This window comes from Ambystoma mexicanum, chromosome 1q (genome assembly GCF_040938575.1).
Source record: "Ambystoma mexicanum isolate Mex_15411 chromosome 1q, UKY_AmexF1_1, whole genome shotgun sequence".
NCBI lineage: Eukaryota > Metazoa > Chordata > Amphibia > Caudata > Ambystomatidae > Ambystoma > Ambystoma mexicanum.
Genome location: NC_090922.1, coordinates 806,802,053 through 806,819,191, shown reverse-complemented (window position 1 = coordinate 806,819,191; position 17,139 = coordinate 806,802,053). Strand labels below are relative to the sequence as shown.

At 44.6% G+C, this 17,139-nt stretch overlaps 1 protein-coding gene across 1 annotated transcript in view; it reads right to left on the bottom strand.

Annotated features, from left to right (window-relative positions):
- Positions 1 to 17,139, bottom strand: part of SHCBP1L (SHC binding and spindle associated 1 like) — a 1,561,452-nt gene that overhangs the window by 1,180,708 nt on the left and 363,605 nt on the right. Inside the window, exon 3 of the mRNA XM_069635012.1 lies at positions 292 to 506. Within this exon, the coding sequence (XP_069491113.1) occupies positions 292 to 506 (215 nt within the window). The remainder of the gene's footprint in view (positions 1 to 291; positions 507 to 17,139) is intronic.

Sequence of the window (17,139 nt, the reverse complement as noted above, 5' to 3'; positions counted from 1 at the left end):
AAATCCAAATGCATTCGTGTTTGTTGATTTTTAAACTGATGATTCCACAATAACTTTCATTCAATAAGAAGCTTTGGCAGAGACAAAAATAATTCAGATTCTAAATCAGAGTATTGCAGCCAGAATGTATACGAATTGAAACATGAAGGCAGTGCAACAAATTTAAACCACTAATATTTGCCCGTATAACAAATAGCTTCCTGATTTAACCATAACTTGTATTTATTAAGGAGTAATTAACAAATATTCAAGTACTTCTCTACTTGTCCCAGCAAGAAAGTAAAAACGTACCTCACAACTTCCAAAGTGTGTGCAATGCCGGACACATCATCATCTTGCCCTTCGACAGGATAAACCTCCAGAAGGGGTACACAGTGATCCAACTCTTCTAAAACCTCATCAATTAGCTCTCTTGGAAGATTTGCAATATTTGAGGAATAAGGTTCAGCTACAGCTACAGTAGCCTTTAAATGAGTTGAGGAAGCTTGACGTGGTTTGCAAGTCACCTATGACACAAAGACATTAGATATTACCTGAAAATGAAACGGTTAAATTCCTAGCTAGTTACTCATGTAAATATGAAAAATGACCAACACAAATGGAAAGCTAATTCCAAATATCATAGGCAGAGTCCTTTTTTTAACCCATTAAGTCCACACAATGCATGTTACGACCGCATCAGTGACTTCACTCGAGTAAATGTATGTACAGAGCTCATCATAGCGTCATTTACAGCCAGAGATGGACTAGGGTAACAGATGAGAGTTGCTAATGTGAAAGGTGGTAAATTATTGCCCTATAATATGAAAGATTGCAATAGGATGGCTCTCTCTAATAGCAGAATTGAGATAGGGGCATAAATGAGCATTCACCACTGACAACGAAAGCCCGTACACCTATCCACATCACCTTACTGAATAAACAGGGAGCAGAGTAGAGGCCAATGGGGGTGAACTTTGAACTGGTAATAGTCTAAGCTGCAAGTGAGGCAACTGAGATCTGTAGGCAAGATGGGTTTCAGCATGTCAACATGCTGCAACTCCACTGAACACAATTCCTAGTGTTTAATGAGTAATAAACTGGTCTCGAATCTCCATCTTTAAATTCTCAATGTGAAGGATCAAGTATAAATCCAACATGTCGAGAATTGTTCAAAACCTCACTTAATCTGATTGCACTATGAAAGAACCGCCTGTCACCCTAAACTAGAGAAGGTGGTTAATCTCCTTTGAGTAATTTAATATTATTGGGTAAAAGGGGGCAGGAAGGCGAAAGTCAATCCTGTGCCTACTGTAGACAAAATCCAAAAGGTCTTGAGTTATGATCTTCCAAAAAGCTTTAAAGAAGGAAACAAGGCCACCCACTAGAGCTGGCTGCATCCTGTGGTGACACATTTGTTGGAGGTGGAAGAATTCATTGTTTGAGGTGTTATGTCTCACCTGTCCTATGCACAAGACCGAAAACCCAAAAAGCTCTGCCCAGCTCTGACTGTCGGGCATTGAGAATGTATGTTTGCAAGCCGGATTAGTGGATACAGTAGACAAGGCTTTAGCAGTTAATGTGTAGGCTGTCCTATGAAAGACATCTCATCTTCTCCTGTGTCTTCGGGATCAGTTTAGTGGTTTTGAGCAATGTGTCTCTGCAGAGGACCAAACAAAATCATTCACCTGGCCACTATCAATACATATCCAAGGCCATCTGCTTGGCCAGCAAAATGCTGTCGAGGAAAGAATCAACCCCAACCTCAAGCAGCTCCCAAACTAGCTCAGTGGTGTCTTCCCAGAGAAAGAGGTTACACGCTTCCAGAACGCATCAGTGCTTCCCTGTCTCAAGTGTAGGGCATAATCGCTGTACACCTTGCCAATAGCATATTGAGATTTGTCCTTCCTACACAAGGAAGTAACCGTAAGATTAAAAACTACAACCCTGCACCAGAGTGGCTGCGGCCACAGCACATTGAGCATGAAGTTGGGAGCTTAAGCATAATCTTCCATTTGGGGAAAACCTGGACATGGAATCAAGCTTGGTTTAAAGGCGCCACAGTGTGCAGGATATCCCAGATCTATTTAAACTCCCTCAAAATGTACTGATTTATATAGCGCTTCAGGCTAGATTCCTCCAGTTCTAAGCTCTGTAATACTCAATGTCACTTATTACACTCATGGTACTCAAATTACAGACCTCAGGCTTATAGGGAGGGTGAGGGTTTAAGGGCTTAGTCAGCCAACTTGCGTACTGAATCGCTGATACACACCATTGATCTGATCTCAAGGCGAGAATGTTGCACTATAGTTATCCTTCCAACTCTCATGACAGACTTGTTGCGGATGCCGGTCTTGTCAAACAGACCAAACCCACTGACAAGTCCCTTGATTTCACCTTTGGGCTTCCAGATCCAAGAATTCCATGACCCCCACCAAGAAACGCCTGTGGAAGGATTTCATCGACCCGAGAAGTGCATCCTCATTCAGTTAACCAGTGGCTGGTGGGTCGCATGAGTGTCCACAGCTAACGATAGAGATCAGTTCCCATGGAACATCCACTAGTGTTGGTGGAGGTAGAGGTGGCAGAAGCAGAAAAGGCACCTGCAGCAATGATCGAGAAGATGGCAGCATTTGAGTGGAAGGAATTGGAGGGACTGTGGATGAGCTTATGAGATGTGGATGAGCACATTGAGCATGAAGTTGGGAGCTTAAGCATAATCTTCCATTTGGGGAAAACCTGGACATGGAATCAAGCTTGGTTTATAGGCGCCACAGTGTGCAGGATCTCCCAGATCTATTTGAACTTCCTCAAATAGTAGTGATTTATATAGCGCTTCAGCCTAGACTCCTCCAGTTTTAAGCGCTGTAATACTCAATGTCACTTATTACGCACTCATGGTACTCAAATTACAGACCTCAGGCGTATAGGGAGGGTGAGTGTTTAAGGGCTTAGTCGGCCAACTGGAGTACTGAACCCCTAATGCATACCATTGATCTGATCTCAAGGCGAGAACGTTGCACTATAGCTATCCTTCCAACTCTCATGACAGACTTGGCGCGGATGCCGGTCTTGTTAAACAGACGAATCCCACTGACAAGCCCCCCGATTTCACCTTTGGACTTCCAGATACAGGAATTCCATGACCCCACACCAAAAAACACCTGTGGAAGGCTGTCATCAATCCGAGAAGTGCAGCCTCATTCAGTTAACCAGTGGCTGGTGGGCCGCATGACTGTCGATAGCTAACAATAGAGAGGAGTTCCCATGGAACATCCACTAATGTTGGCGGAGGTAGAGGTGGCAGAAGCAGAAAAGGCGCCTGCAGCAATGTTCGAGAAGACGGCAGCAATCGAGTGGAAGGAATTGGAGGCACTGTGGATGAGCTTATGACACAGAAGAACAGGTGGTGGCTGACTGGAGCGGTAGGCATAGCCCTTGGTATGATGTCCCTTAACGAGGTAACCACTGGTACCATAAAAACAGTTGCTTCGACTTGTTAAACATGTGTTCCTGTTACGGGGAGCAATCAAGGAAGATAAGTGAACTTGGTTCTGCTCTCAGGAAGAAGTAGAATGGCCAAAGCCATGTGACTCTCTCTCATATCCTGTGATGTTCCCATGTCCTCAAGCCCAATGTAAATGGCCCTGAAAGAGGATGAGAGAATTTGGGGCCAATGGGATCCCTCCTTTGCCCCAGTTAGGTGCCTTTCTACAGCCGCTCACTTCACCTGCTGATTTGGTACCTGGGTGATTTTGTATTACAACTTTTCCAGATATAACAAACAATTCTATTTGGAAGCGGCAGGTACATCGATGGGGTCAGCTATGGCCCCTGCATATGCAAATCTTTTCATTTACCACTGTGAGAAAAAATACAGTTTTGAAACACTAAACATGGTGTACTAAATTGGTAGTCTGGAAACACTACATTGATGACGTATTCATCATTTGGAGTGGTGATCGCAGTGAAGTGAATGATTTTCTGGCATATCTTAATTCTGTATACGAACAAATAAAATTCACAATGGAAATCTGTACACAACATCTACACTTTCTAGATGTTTAATTGGAACTCAAGGATTGGAAGCTTATTACTAATAAGTCCATAAACCAACAGACGTTAACAACTCTTTACATTATTTAAGCTAACACCCGAGATACCTAAACAACAATCTTACATATAGTACATTTTTGAGATTGAAGCACATTATCTCTGATGAAGAGACACTAAAGATGGAGAATGAGAAGTTGACAAATACCTGCGCACAGGATACCCGGACAATATAGTGGAAAAAGCACAGACAAACGCGAGTCTGACAGCACGGGAAGACCCTTTAAGTTTAAATCAAAGAAAAGCGAGATCCCTTTCTTTTACACATTGAAGTACTCAAGTCAAAGTCACCACATAACAGCTCATAAAAAAAGAATTGGAAACCTATACAGTTGGATACGCAGTTGAAGACTCTCTTCCCAAGAGAACCACACATAGCCTACAAAAGAGGCACAAACTTTAGAGATCAATTGGTCAAAGCAGAGCGATCGAAGCCTGACCAACAGACTACATTCCGCAGCATGAAGAGTGGTACGTTTCCATGTCTACATTGTAACAATTGTAGCAAAATCACAAAAGGCAACTGCTTGAGACACCCAAGAATAGGAGCAAAGATCCAATTAAGGGACTTTGCCACATGTGACACAAACTCTGTGATCTATTGTTTTAGCTGTCCCTGTGGATTACTCTTTTTGGGACAAACAGCCAGAAAGATCAAAAAAAGATTCAACGAACATAAGAACAAAAAATGTGCGCTCACCAGTAGCAAGGCACTCCACAGAGTTTAGATACACTAGGGCCCCACTCAGATTTATGGTATTGGAAGTAGTACATAGAGCCAGCAGAGGGGGGAGAGAGATTTAGCAAAGAGACTTAACCAGAGAACTCTACTGGATAGACCAACTAGATAGTCTCACTCCCAATTGTATGAATGAAGAGTTTCACTTAGGGCAATTTCTATGAATACTCCACACCAGGTCCTAAGGATATACTGTGTTATTTTCAATGAATGTAGTTCCATCATCATGATCACTTTTATCACATATACTTGAGTTCCCATGAGAGTGTAAGCATGACACTTTCTTCAGGTAATTTTTACCTGGGGTGTCTCTATTAAGTAACCGCCATCTACCTACTAGAGGATTTCATCCTTTAGACTATACAGACACTACTGGGCAGTCAGGACATCGACAGACAGACCACGCTATCCCTCAGACATGAAGGATTAGCTGTCTAATCTTAAAACCATAATTTATACTGTGGGAAGGGTTTACTATACCACAGTAAGACATAAGTGGGAGCGCCAATAGCTGGCCGTGTCATTATGCGCTGTGTTTACCAGTGAAGCCATTGCGCTCTACACTGTGATGATGTCCACTACTTTAAGCACCCATGTTTATATTCGCTGCAATACTAGGATACAAAGTAGAACTAAATGGAACACGGGAGGCGGCCCATAACAGTAACGCACGCAAAGTATGTACTTGGGCATAGTATTTACCATGGAGCTAAGCATAGAGTCTCGGGAACAGCTGGGGATTACTTAGACTAACGGGACACGTTTTTAGGACCAGTTGGAATTCACAAGTGTGAATCCTGTGAGAGGCGGGCAGCCCACAACTCATTTCCAACCTTGCTGGTAGAGGTAAGCAGGGTTCTACTTTCATTATATTTGACACCATTATATTATTTACAACAGTGAATCTAAGTTATGTCGACCCTACAGGGCAATACCGTGCATTGCACCAGACTCCTTGAAATTCTAGAATTACTTTAGGCTACCATCGCAAAATCCAAGGCATATGACCGGATTAACATAGTACATTGCTCCTGAAATGAGGAATTGACGATAGTTTAGAAATAGCTAATGGAATGTTACCTTGTAGGGGCAGTATACAGATACGGCAGCTGATAGCACTTTGCACAAGTGATAAGTATACTACAGTGGGACCTAAGTACAGCCGCATCCAAGACAACCATTTGGATGCTCGACTGGCGAGACATAACAGGTGATTGTACTGATAAGGGTCATGATAGGGTGATGACGTAACAGTATTGGTGGTAACCTGCATTCTGTCGTCCAAGATGTAAATTGACGAAGGTTCTTTTCATTTTGTGATTGTAGATCAGTTAGAAGATGCTATAAAGATTAACAGAAATGTTTTTCACTTCTGAGGAAGGGATCAAAATCCCAAAACGCGTAGAGCTTTGATCTATAATTGATGATTTATATTTTATAATCTTATGTTCTTATCATTACTCTGTGTATTGATTTTATATGGATTGTTTCGTCAATAATATGACCGTAGAATTATTTGGTCGATAAAACAGAACTAAGTATTGTTTGTTTTTTTCAAACTTCTGGTGTGCATGGGACGCTGTAGTGCGTGTGCGAAAAATGAGCTAAAAAACATGGCGCCGAGGCACGACCATTTTGATTCACTTCCATTACTGCAATGAACGCCTATGTTTTCATGGGCTCAGTAAGTAGACGTGCATTTCTGCAGCGCAGGCAATGTCACATAATGGTGTCAGTTGAGCTAACTGTGGAGAATAGTTGTATTGTCCGCCGAAGGATGAGACAGAAGGGGAGTCGGAGCATTCTGCAGGTGCAGCGATAAGGCGACTGGGAAAGAAGGCAAGGAAGAGAAGCTGGGTTTTTTCCACTTCTAGCTGGAATTTTCCACTCTTGGCTCCTCATGCTTATTGTCTGCTCTTCGGCCGAGGGTAGTCTGGTAACCCATGAGGTGAGGGGATTCCCCCATAAAGAGAAGAGGTATTCCTCTTGAGAAGACAGATGGAACTGGACCCTCGGGTGATGCAATCTCGCTGAGATGGAGGATTCTCTGCTCCAGACCCCGTTAGTACGAGTGTTCTCTGCCTACATGCTCTGGGTTTAAGCAGTGTTGTGGTGGCCGAGATAAAGGTGTCTTCTGCAACCATATTAACGGTGATGCTCTTTTTCTGTGTTCATGTATAATTGACTAGATGTTAATTGTGTATGTATAAAGAGTAAATAAAAGGGCTTGCATCATGACATTTGTTATTCATAACACTAGTGCTTTAAGTTTGATTTATTTGCTTGAGTCCAATAACTTGTCTTGTCAGCATCTAGGGGGGCGTAATTCTGGGGTCCCAACACATGGCCAAGCCAGAGCAAGACATTTTGGCGCTGTGAGCAGGGTCTTTGTGCAGATATTGATGCTAAAGCGCCAGGCTAATTTGAGAACTTTATAGTTTTATAGAAAAAGGAAAAGAGTGTTCGGCTTTAGGTAGAAGAGGCTGGATTCAGTTGCATGCCTTTTGAAAGGTGCACCAACAGAATGTGGAATTACAGGCGAGTGTCCTGAGATTCGAGAAGGAGCTGGATGCTGAAAAGCAGATTGCAGTAATACAGCAGCTTCAAAAGAAGTTGTATCGTGATAAGGCAGACAAATATCAAGCGGTAGCAGAGCGTGCTGCTGTGAAGGTTGCTCGTTACAAATATCGAAAGAGAAGAGAGTGCATTCTCGTAAGGTGGCAACTGTGATTGCTTCCGGAGGGCTTGTTTGGGACCCCGACCATTGGGATGGATATGTATTTGACAGCACTAGAACTGAGAGTGGGTCAGAGCCTGGGTCAGAGCCTGTTCAGCAGAATCCTGTGCAGTTCCCTTAGGGAGCACTAAAGAAGATTAAGACTACAGATATATGCAAGAAATCCCCTTTGGTATCAGTCTGTACCACAAAGATTTAGTTGGTAGCTGTGGCTAAGCAGTCAGACTTATCTCAAGAGGGAGATGAGCAGTATTCAGGGTTTACACATTAGGGCCTCAGTACTATGGAACAAGGAAACACTGACCAAAGCTTTGTATCAAAAAGAATATATATATTTATTTTACAGTCTGATGTTCACACACAAATCACTATTACTAAAGCAAGTTAAATCAGTCCAGAAAAGTATACACCACTCCCTATTTAAATTGTAGGCAAGTTTGAGCAAGAGTGAAAACTGAGCAAAACGGCAGTAAAAACCAAGCAGAAATGGCACTCTATCAATTTCTCAAAAGGGGGGGAAAGGACAGGTTATACAGGTTTAGACTCCTTAACACACCAGCAACACTTCCCAAGTAGATTGTGAACAAGTTAGGCAAGGCAGTACTTTAGCATATGCAATACTGAGGTGAAAACCGAGCAAAATGGCACTTCACAAGTTTAAAACAGTGGAAGGAAAAAGGTGGTTATAAGAGTTAGGTGCACCAACACATTTCTAGGTGAGAAGCAATCTAGAGAAAGCAGTTGTAACAGATTTAGTCAGAGTCAATAGGCCTGTGCCAATGTCAATGGTACAAGGCAATGTGCCCAGGATCAAACTGTTCTAGTAGCTGCAGTCAAGTCTTTGTTTAACGATTCGAAAAGGCGGTTGCAGAAGGTGAAAGACAATTTTAGATGATAGGGGCGGCCAACCCAGTAGGTAAGTAAAGGATTTTAAACACCTTTAGCGATACACAACGAAACGGGGAGGCCTGTCGGAACAATGTACCTTTAAAGTAGAAGAGGCTCCTGCGGTGGCGGTAGTTCCTGCAGTTCGGGAGATCCAGCAGAGGAAGAGAGGCTCTCGTCGTGGAGGAAGGTTCGAGTTACTGCACTGCCCACGGATGAAACCAGCTGCGGTGCTGCCAAATCGAATAAAAGGTACGCTCCTTTAAATCGCGGCCCTGGTGGACGGGTGCCTGGCTATCCGGTCTCCGAGTGCAGGGCACTGGCGATTCGACCAAGGCAGGTCCTGGAAGGCGATTGGCGAACTGGTTGGCCTCACCAGCTCAAGGGAAGAAGACTCTTGCAGAGGAAGATCTCAAGTCGTTGGAGGAAAGTGGTGAGGATATGCAGCAGGGCTTCACCGGTGGTTCAGTTGTTGCAGATGTCTTCAGCTTCTCTCCTCTTTGGTTTCTTAGTTCCAGTGGCGATGTCTTGTCCTCCAGTCCTCAGGACCCTGCTTTTATGCAGCAAGACCCCCATTCAAACAGCCTAGCTGTCACTCCCACAGTGAGTGGCTCTCCTGGCGGGAGAACCCCCCCAGCCTATCAGGGCAGAGTGTGACTTGGGTTGCGTAGGCAACCCTGTCCAGGGTGCTTATTCCCCCTCCCACACATCCTGTCTACCCCAGACTAAGTGGCGCCGAGAGGAGGGCTTATGTGCAGAAGGCTGCCAAAAGGACGAACAAAGGATCCCTGACCTGGGTTAGGATTATAGAGAAAGACACGAGAAAGAAATATTATTAAAGTTCTGGCAATAAAAACCTACCGGAGTAAAGTTAATATTAAAATAAACCGGCGTTATGTTAGAGGCAGTCAGTAAAAGTAGTAGCCTCGAACAATGGGAAAATCCCATAGGCAAATATTTGCGGTTGAATATTTACGGTAGTAACCACTGCCACCAGCCAGAAACTTTTGAGAGAGGGACTTTACGGTACCCCACTATTAACCCTTTCCAGTACTTCCATAGTAAGATGGGTTGTACTGGTTTAGTTCATAAGTATTGACTTGTAAAGTCAATGGGAGGGAGGTTCAAATGTCTTTGTTACAACTAGCGGCCAAGGGTGTAATTGTAAGTATCCTCTTGCCTCAGATTGGCCAACCAAGGATAAGAAGTGGTACACATTGAGAGAGGCCATACAGAGAGTGAGGGAACATACCATGAAAGAGGCAATTCATTTAGATACTCCCCAATGTTAGGCAGAATCATATGCAGTACCCTTTGAAAACACCACACACAATTAAGTGTACAAGTGTAAGCACAATTTCACCTTTGGTACAAGCCTGTACTACACAGTAAAGTGGTAACGATGGTTGAGCCGCCAGACCTATCTCAAGAGTAAAGTGAGCAGTACCAGAAGTTACACAAAGGACGGTAATTACTATGGTTCAAGCAAACACTGATTCAAGGTTTCTGAGTAAAAGAATATACATTTATTTACACCATCAGTTATATAAAACAGTTCACTATATAAAGCAGCAGAAAATCACGGTCTTAATACACTACAACAACACCCAATCAATTCTGGACAAGTTAACTTCAAAATGAAGTATGAGCAAAATGGCACTCCAGAAATTTAAAAGGGAGGGAAAGACAAGGTTATCCAAAATCAACACCACCAACAAGTGATACTCAGGGCAATCTAGAAAAGGCTTACTACAACTAGAATTCAAGTCAATAGGCCTGGGCCAATGTTAATGGTTCAGAGTCTTTGCAGAGGATCACACAGTTCAAACTAGTTTGTGGTTAAGTCTTTGCCAAGCAAGAGTTCAAAACGAAGTTGGTCGGAGGAAAAGGTATTCAAAAGAGTAGAGAAGGACAAGCCTTCGGAGAGGCGAAAGATTTCAAACACTTTCACTGCGGTCGGATGGAAAGAACGACCGGATTTGAACAGTACCTTAATTGAAGAAGCATGCTGTAGCTGAGGCGGTGGTTCCTGGCAGTTCCTGCAGGCTCACGGTTCCTGAAGCGACTGTCGTGGTGACAAGAAGCAGGAGGAGGACTGGAGGGTTCTGCACTGCCCAGGGAAGAAGCCAGCAGCAGTGCAAAGCGTTGAATAAAAGGTGCGCTCCTTAAAACACAAACAGGTTCCTATCCCCCTGGCTATCCGGTTCACTGCAGCGATGCACAGCAAATTCGACCAAGAGAAGGAGGCCGGCGTTTGGTGTTTGGTGAGCTGGTTGGTCCCACCAAGCTCAAGGGAAGAAGATTCCTTGCAGATCTTCTCTGTCGTCTGAGTTTCGGGCGATTCGGGCCTGCAGCAGGGCTTCACCGGGATGTCCAGTAGTTGCCGCAGTTGTCTTCCTTCAGCTCCTCGTTGGTTCTCGCGTTCCAGTGGCGACTCTGCCTTCCAAGTCCCAGAGACGGTATCAGGAAATAAAATAGCGGCAAAAATTTTGCTGGTAAAAAAAATTGCGGCAAAAATGCTGTGGTTTTAACCGGTAAAGGTGTACCCCATTATACCATTTAAGGGCAGAGGGGGTTCCAGGGGTTTCCTCTGCTCCCCTTAAATGGTATAATGGGATTGGGGTTGCGGGGGTTTCCCCCACATCCTTTATATGATTGTGGTGCAAAAAACCACATCATTTTTGCCGCGATATTTTGTAATCACAGCCATTTTTGCCGCGATTTTATGACATGGAACCCCAGAGACCAGCTTTTAAGCAGTATTCCCCCATTCATACAGCCTGGCTGTCAATCACACAGCTGTCAATCCAGTACTCTATGGGAAGATAGGTGGTACAGGGTCTGTAAATTTAAAAAGACTAGTAAAGTCAGTGGCAACTTTACAGGTTCTGGGAGACAGTAGTCAGTCCCAGAAAATGGAGTTTAAAGTGGGAAGTCTAAAAAGACAACCCTGTGTCACTGCACTAAAGGTGACACACAGTAAAAAGATGATGCCTATGGAGTAGCCGAGACGCCATAGTCCATGAGCAAAAAGAATGTACAACACATAGCAAAAACACATGTAAGAGTGGGATAAAAGGCTCACACTCTTACCAGGTGAAAAAATGAATTCTAGAAATCCAAAGTTGCTGAGGGACTCTAAAGGTAAGGGAAATTAGCCATTCTGGAGAATTCTCCCTAACACCCAACACATGGGAATTGTAGCGTTGTTTGTTCCAGCTAGAAATACCATCATTAGGACTGCCCCGCCAGCGTATAAGAATGTCATGATGACCCTTTTGGTGGGAATGACTGGTCGAATGAACGATGCAGTGGTGGATGCTATTAGACAATAAGCATAAGCAGACCTAAGAGAATAGGAAAAAGCAGAGGAACAACCCCGCAAGCGGGAAAGGGAGGGGCGAAGTGAAAGGCGCACTCCCGGGAAGAGGTTTGACAGCCGAGATTCTCACATATCTAGGAAGGATATGTTTTTAGCACTGCTAAAAGATGGAGTGCAGAGGGAAGACATCGATGGGATCGAGACACGGGAAATGTATCAATTGTATAAAAAGCGAGGAATAGATGGGAAAGAGCAGTATAAACGAGTGAAGCGACATAAGCCGAGGAGGGATGAGGTTCCCTCTGCACCTACGCCTGAGGAGGGGGACGAAAAGTCTTCCGGTATGTCCCCCCAGTCCCAACCGAATTATGCGGATTTGAGGAAAATGGTGAGTGTGATAGTGGAGATGGAGTCTAAACACATGCACTCAAAATATGAATAGAATTGTGGTCAAACTCCGGTAACAACTGGCTAAATTAAGGTAGACAGACGGCCTCATGTAAAGGTGAAATTATTTTGGCAGTCAGGGAAAATACAGGAGTTACGCGCCTTAATTGATACCGGGGCGGAGGCCTCATTGATACATGGGAATCCTTGAAGGTTTAAGAGAAGACATTTTACGATCACAGGTTTTGGGGAAAAGAAAGCCCTGCCGTTCAGACTAAAATTGATATGACGATCGGAAGTTTGAAAAGGGACACCTATCAGGTGTTGGTGGTTCCTATCCATGAATATATCATTGGATTTGACATTCTAGAGGGATTAACCCTCGGATTGGAAGGAAAACTTTACCAGTTTGGGTGAGTGCTTTAATTTGTACTCCAGTGATGGTAGGAACATTGAAAATGCCCCTGGTGTAGGATCCAATAGCCACCAAACGAGTATCCATGAAACAATATCGAATTCCTGGGGGGGCAGAAGGAATTTGCTGACACCATCAAAGGGTAAGTAGAAGCCAGTGTATTACGCCCCGTAACTACGGATTCAAACAACCCGATCTGGCCTGTCAAGAAGCCAGATGGAAGTTACAGTATGACTGTTGATTATCTCTAGTTTAATAAATATACTCCTCCATTAATACCTGCAATCCCTGATGCAGTGATTTTTATTGAAAATGTACAGATGTTTGAGGGAACCTGGTATAGATTTGGTTAATGCCTTCTTTACCGTACCAATTTCTGATGAATGTCAGGAGCAAGTTTGCATTTTCCTGGAATGGGAGGCAGTATACGTTCCAACGCCTGCCAATGGGATGCATGCATAGCCTGACAATCTGTCACCGGCTGGTGGTAGAACATTTGAATAAAATTTTGCATTACATTGATGACATTTTGATACAGGTAAAGGATTAGAACAGATTGCAAGTGCACTTAGATCTTATCATGGAAGTATTACGGAAGGAAGGGTGGGAAATTAATGAGGCCAAAACCCAGGTTCCAGCAGAGACTGATTTTTCTGAGAATTCAGTGGCATTTTACAATGTTCCGTTTGTCAACATCATAATTCACGGTACACTGAAACGGAGTAAATTTCCGGGACATATTTGGCAAATCGATTATAATTGGTCCCCTGCCCATTAGCCGATGATGTCAATATGAGTGTACTATTGTGGACACGTATTCCGGTAACTGCCATGCAAAAGAGCAGCCCAATTGAATACGATCAAATTGTTAGATCAAGTGGATGTGTATTATGGAGTTCCCTTATAGATTCAAAGTGATAATGGGTCACACTTTAAGGGAAAGTTGGTTCTAAACTATTGTCAGGAAAAAGGTATTGAATGGATTTTCCATGTCCCATATCACCCTGAGGCTTTGGGGTTAATTGAGAGAATGAATGGATTGTTGAAAGAACAGTTGTGAAAAACTGGTGAGGGCACCCTGAAAGGGTGGCAAGAGCGTGTGTTGGCTGGTGTTCAGATTCTTACTAATCGTCCTATTGCGAATAGTGAGACTCAATTGATGCGCATGTTAACACCAGCCATACAATTCAGACCTAACAGAATTATGGAAACCCTCTTGTATTGGGAAATGTCCCCTGGGACATTGGCTCCTTATCGAGCCACCCCTGAATCTGCTGGGGTGGATTTGCATGCGAGGGAAGAGATCAGACTTGAGCAGAGAGGCATTATTGTGATGAAGACAGGGATTGGGGTACAAATTCTGCCTGACCATATAGGATTAATTGCCCCTACATCTGAACTAGCCCTGAGAGGTATTCATGTATTGGGAGGGATTGTAGATGCAGATTATCAAGGAGAAATCAAGGTAACTCTTATGAAAAGCGGAAAAAATATGTTGCCTATTAATATGGTACCTGTGAAATTATCCATGGTAAAAAAAAAAGGGGGAGCCGCCTACGGTAGTGACAACTCGTGAGGACAAGGGTTTCGGCTCATCAGATACAATGGTTCCGGGTGCTAAGGTGTGGGTGGAGAAGCCCAATGATCCGCCCGTCCCGGCAGATGTAACAGCATCAGGAGAGGATCAGGTGGTTCTTGTGATGGAACCTGGAAAAAAGAAATGGACTCATATTCCCGCTGACAATGTTATTTGCGTGAGCAATGTACTCCACTGATAGCTTGTTTTTGAATTCTGATTTTTTAGATCCTGCGCATGCTGGTTGTCTGTGTGGATCGAGGTGGAGTGTTTTCGGGAGGGTCCGGGGACATGCTGGAAGAGGTGGCAAATGTCTCCATTTTACAGATGGAATTGGGAATCTGGATGAGGACTGATACGTCTGCTACAACCTTTGCACTGGAAGACGCATCCATTGCAGCGTATCGCGGTGCTTTGAGGTAACAACAAGGGCGTAAGCGTGATGCCTCGCCCCCTTCTGCGGTTGCCAAGTCCTTTGTGCAACAGGGCTATTCAGCCATTGTCGGGCAACCTGAGAATATATGGGTTTACCTGGCACAGTATGTGTTGAACATTTCACATTTCTGTTTGGTGGATGTACACGATTCCGAGAATTTGATTTTCATCTGCCTTGTGGCTATACCAATGCATATACCGGTATTGCGACACCTATTCGGGGCATTGCACGATGATTCTCTGGTAGAGGATTCCGACATACAGAGTTATTTTTCCGTATATGAGTATTATAAGTTCTCTGCGGACACAGATCGCAAACGGAAGAACATTACTCGCATCATCACTCACGATGTTGCTCCTGCTGATGTTTGTCATCACATGACTTTTGATCCGGACTATATTGGTAAATGTCAACAGTTGGATTTGGCCAAAATTAAAGAAAGAATTGGTTTTGAGCAGTACCTATGTGCGCGTCCTATAAGTGTTTGTATTAATGTATCAAATAACATGATGTGTAATCATACTGTTTTTATTTTTAAATTGAATTTTATTGGTTTTATGAACACAGTCAAACATCAAATAACTTTAATCCGCCCGAGGGAACACTCCTCGTAATAACAAATGTGATACTGTAACTTAACCTTACAACCTCAACCCCCCTCCCTTTCCTTCCCCCCGTTCCCCTTTAGGAACAGTTCTCATTAAGTCCAATTCTAGAATCACCATCAAATATATCAAAGCCCAAGTGGTTTCAAGGATTTGAGTGCCATCTTATCGATCATTAGTTAATCCGCCCATCGTCCAATATTTAAACGGGCCGAGCCGGGCCCCATGTCCCAAGTCCTCTGCTCTATCTTGCCTCACCCTTCCACAGTTGTCCCACTCTGGCGAGCCCACCCTCGAACCATGCCTCGTATCTTGAAACTTCTGGAATAGCGTCCTGCACCAGGGGTGCCCATATAGGACTCATCGACGAGGGCCATGTGGTGATCCCGCCTCTCCCCCCCCCCCCATGCTCAGCACTTCCCAGTGGACCTCAAGAAAAGGATGCTCGCGGATTCTCCTCGGAAGCCTCCTGCTCGGGACCCAGAGCCATTCCCCCACTTTTGCCAGAAGCATGTGTTGGTTCTCCAGGAATACCCATTGTCTCTCCGGATCCTCCCTCAAATGCGGGACCATCGCTGTGAGCTGCGCTGCTCTGTGATAAAACAATATATCCGGGAGCGCCACCCCCTCTATCCTTTGGTAATATTAGCGTCTCGTATCCAACCCTGGGTTTCCGATTCTGCCATAGGAACCGCAGGATCCGTAACTTAGCTTCTCTTAGGTGCGCCTCCGGGGCACGGACCGGCAGCATTTGGAAGAGATATAGCACTCTCGGGAGGAGATTCATCTTTATTACAATAAGTCTCCCCATCCACGACAGCTGTCCCTTACCACAGGTTGTCATTTACGCTAATAATTTGTCGAAGAGGGGGATAGTTGGCTTCACCCAAGTCCTCCCCCGGCCTAACAATAATGACTCCCAGATATCCATTACTATCAAGTTGTATCTGCAGCCCCAGAGGCCCAAGCAGCTCAGCTGTCTGGAGTGCCCCACGGCGATCGGTAAGATCACTGATTTGTCCTTGTTAACTTTAAACCCTGACAACCGCCCATATTCCTCTATTATCGCTAGTGCTGCGGGGACCGAACTGGTGGGGTAAACCAGGTCTAGCAACACATCATCCGCATAGAGTCCCAGTTTGAATTCCCACGTACCCACCTTAATTCCCTCGACCGTCAGGGCCCTCCTTAGCCGCTCAGCCAACACTTCCATTGTTAATGCAAATAGAAGGACAACCCTACCTAGTCCCCTTCTGCAATTCAAATGCCCTCGACAATCGCCCATTTACAGTCACTTTCGCTGCTGGGGCCGCCTGGAGCGCCTGTATCTCTCATAATTCGGTCCCCCAGGCCAAATTTCCATAGGAAACCTCCAATCCACCCGATCGAAGGCCTTTTCGGCATCGACGGCTATTGGCACAGGATTCCCTTCCCTCCTTGCTGCGGCCTCCATCAAATGCAATGTCTTACGCAGGGTGTCCACGCCCTGCCTACCCCGAATATATCCCACATGATCTGAATGGACTAGTTTGGGCATAAGATTCTCCATAGGCTTGGCTAATATTTTAGTACAAATATTTGCGTCGACATTTGAGTAAGCAGATGGGATTGTAGGATTTACATCACTCCGGATCCCTTTCCTCTTTTGGAATTACCGTAATTAGAGCCTTCCCAAATGATGGGGGGGGGCCCTCCCTGTGTCCAGGATGTGGTTAAACAACTTGGCAATGTGCTGTGCCAGAGACCCTGCGCAGCTCTTATAAAACCCCACTGTGTACCCATCTTCTCTGGGAGTCTTTCCCAGCTTCAGTCCCGCTATCGCCCTCCGAACTTCCTCCTGGGTAATAGTCTTCTCCATTCCCGCCCTATCACTGCCCTGTACACTTGGAAGGGGCACATCCCACAGGTATCTAGCTCCTTGTCAGCCATCTCCCCTCTTGTC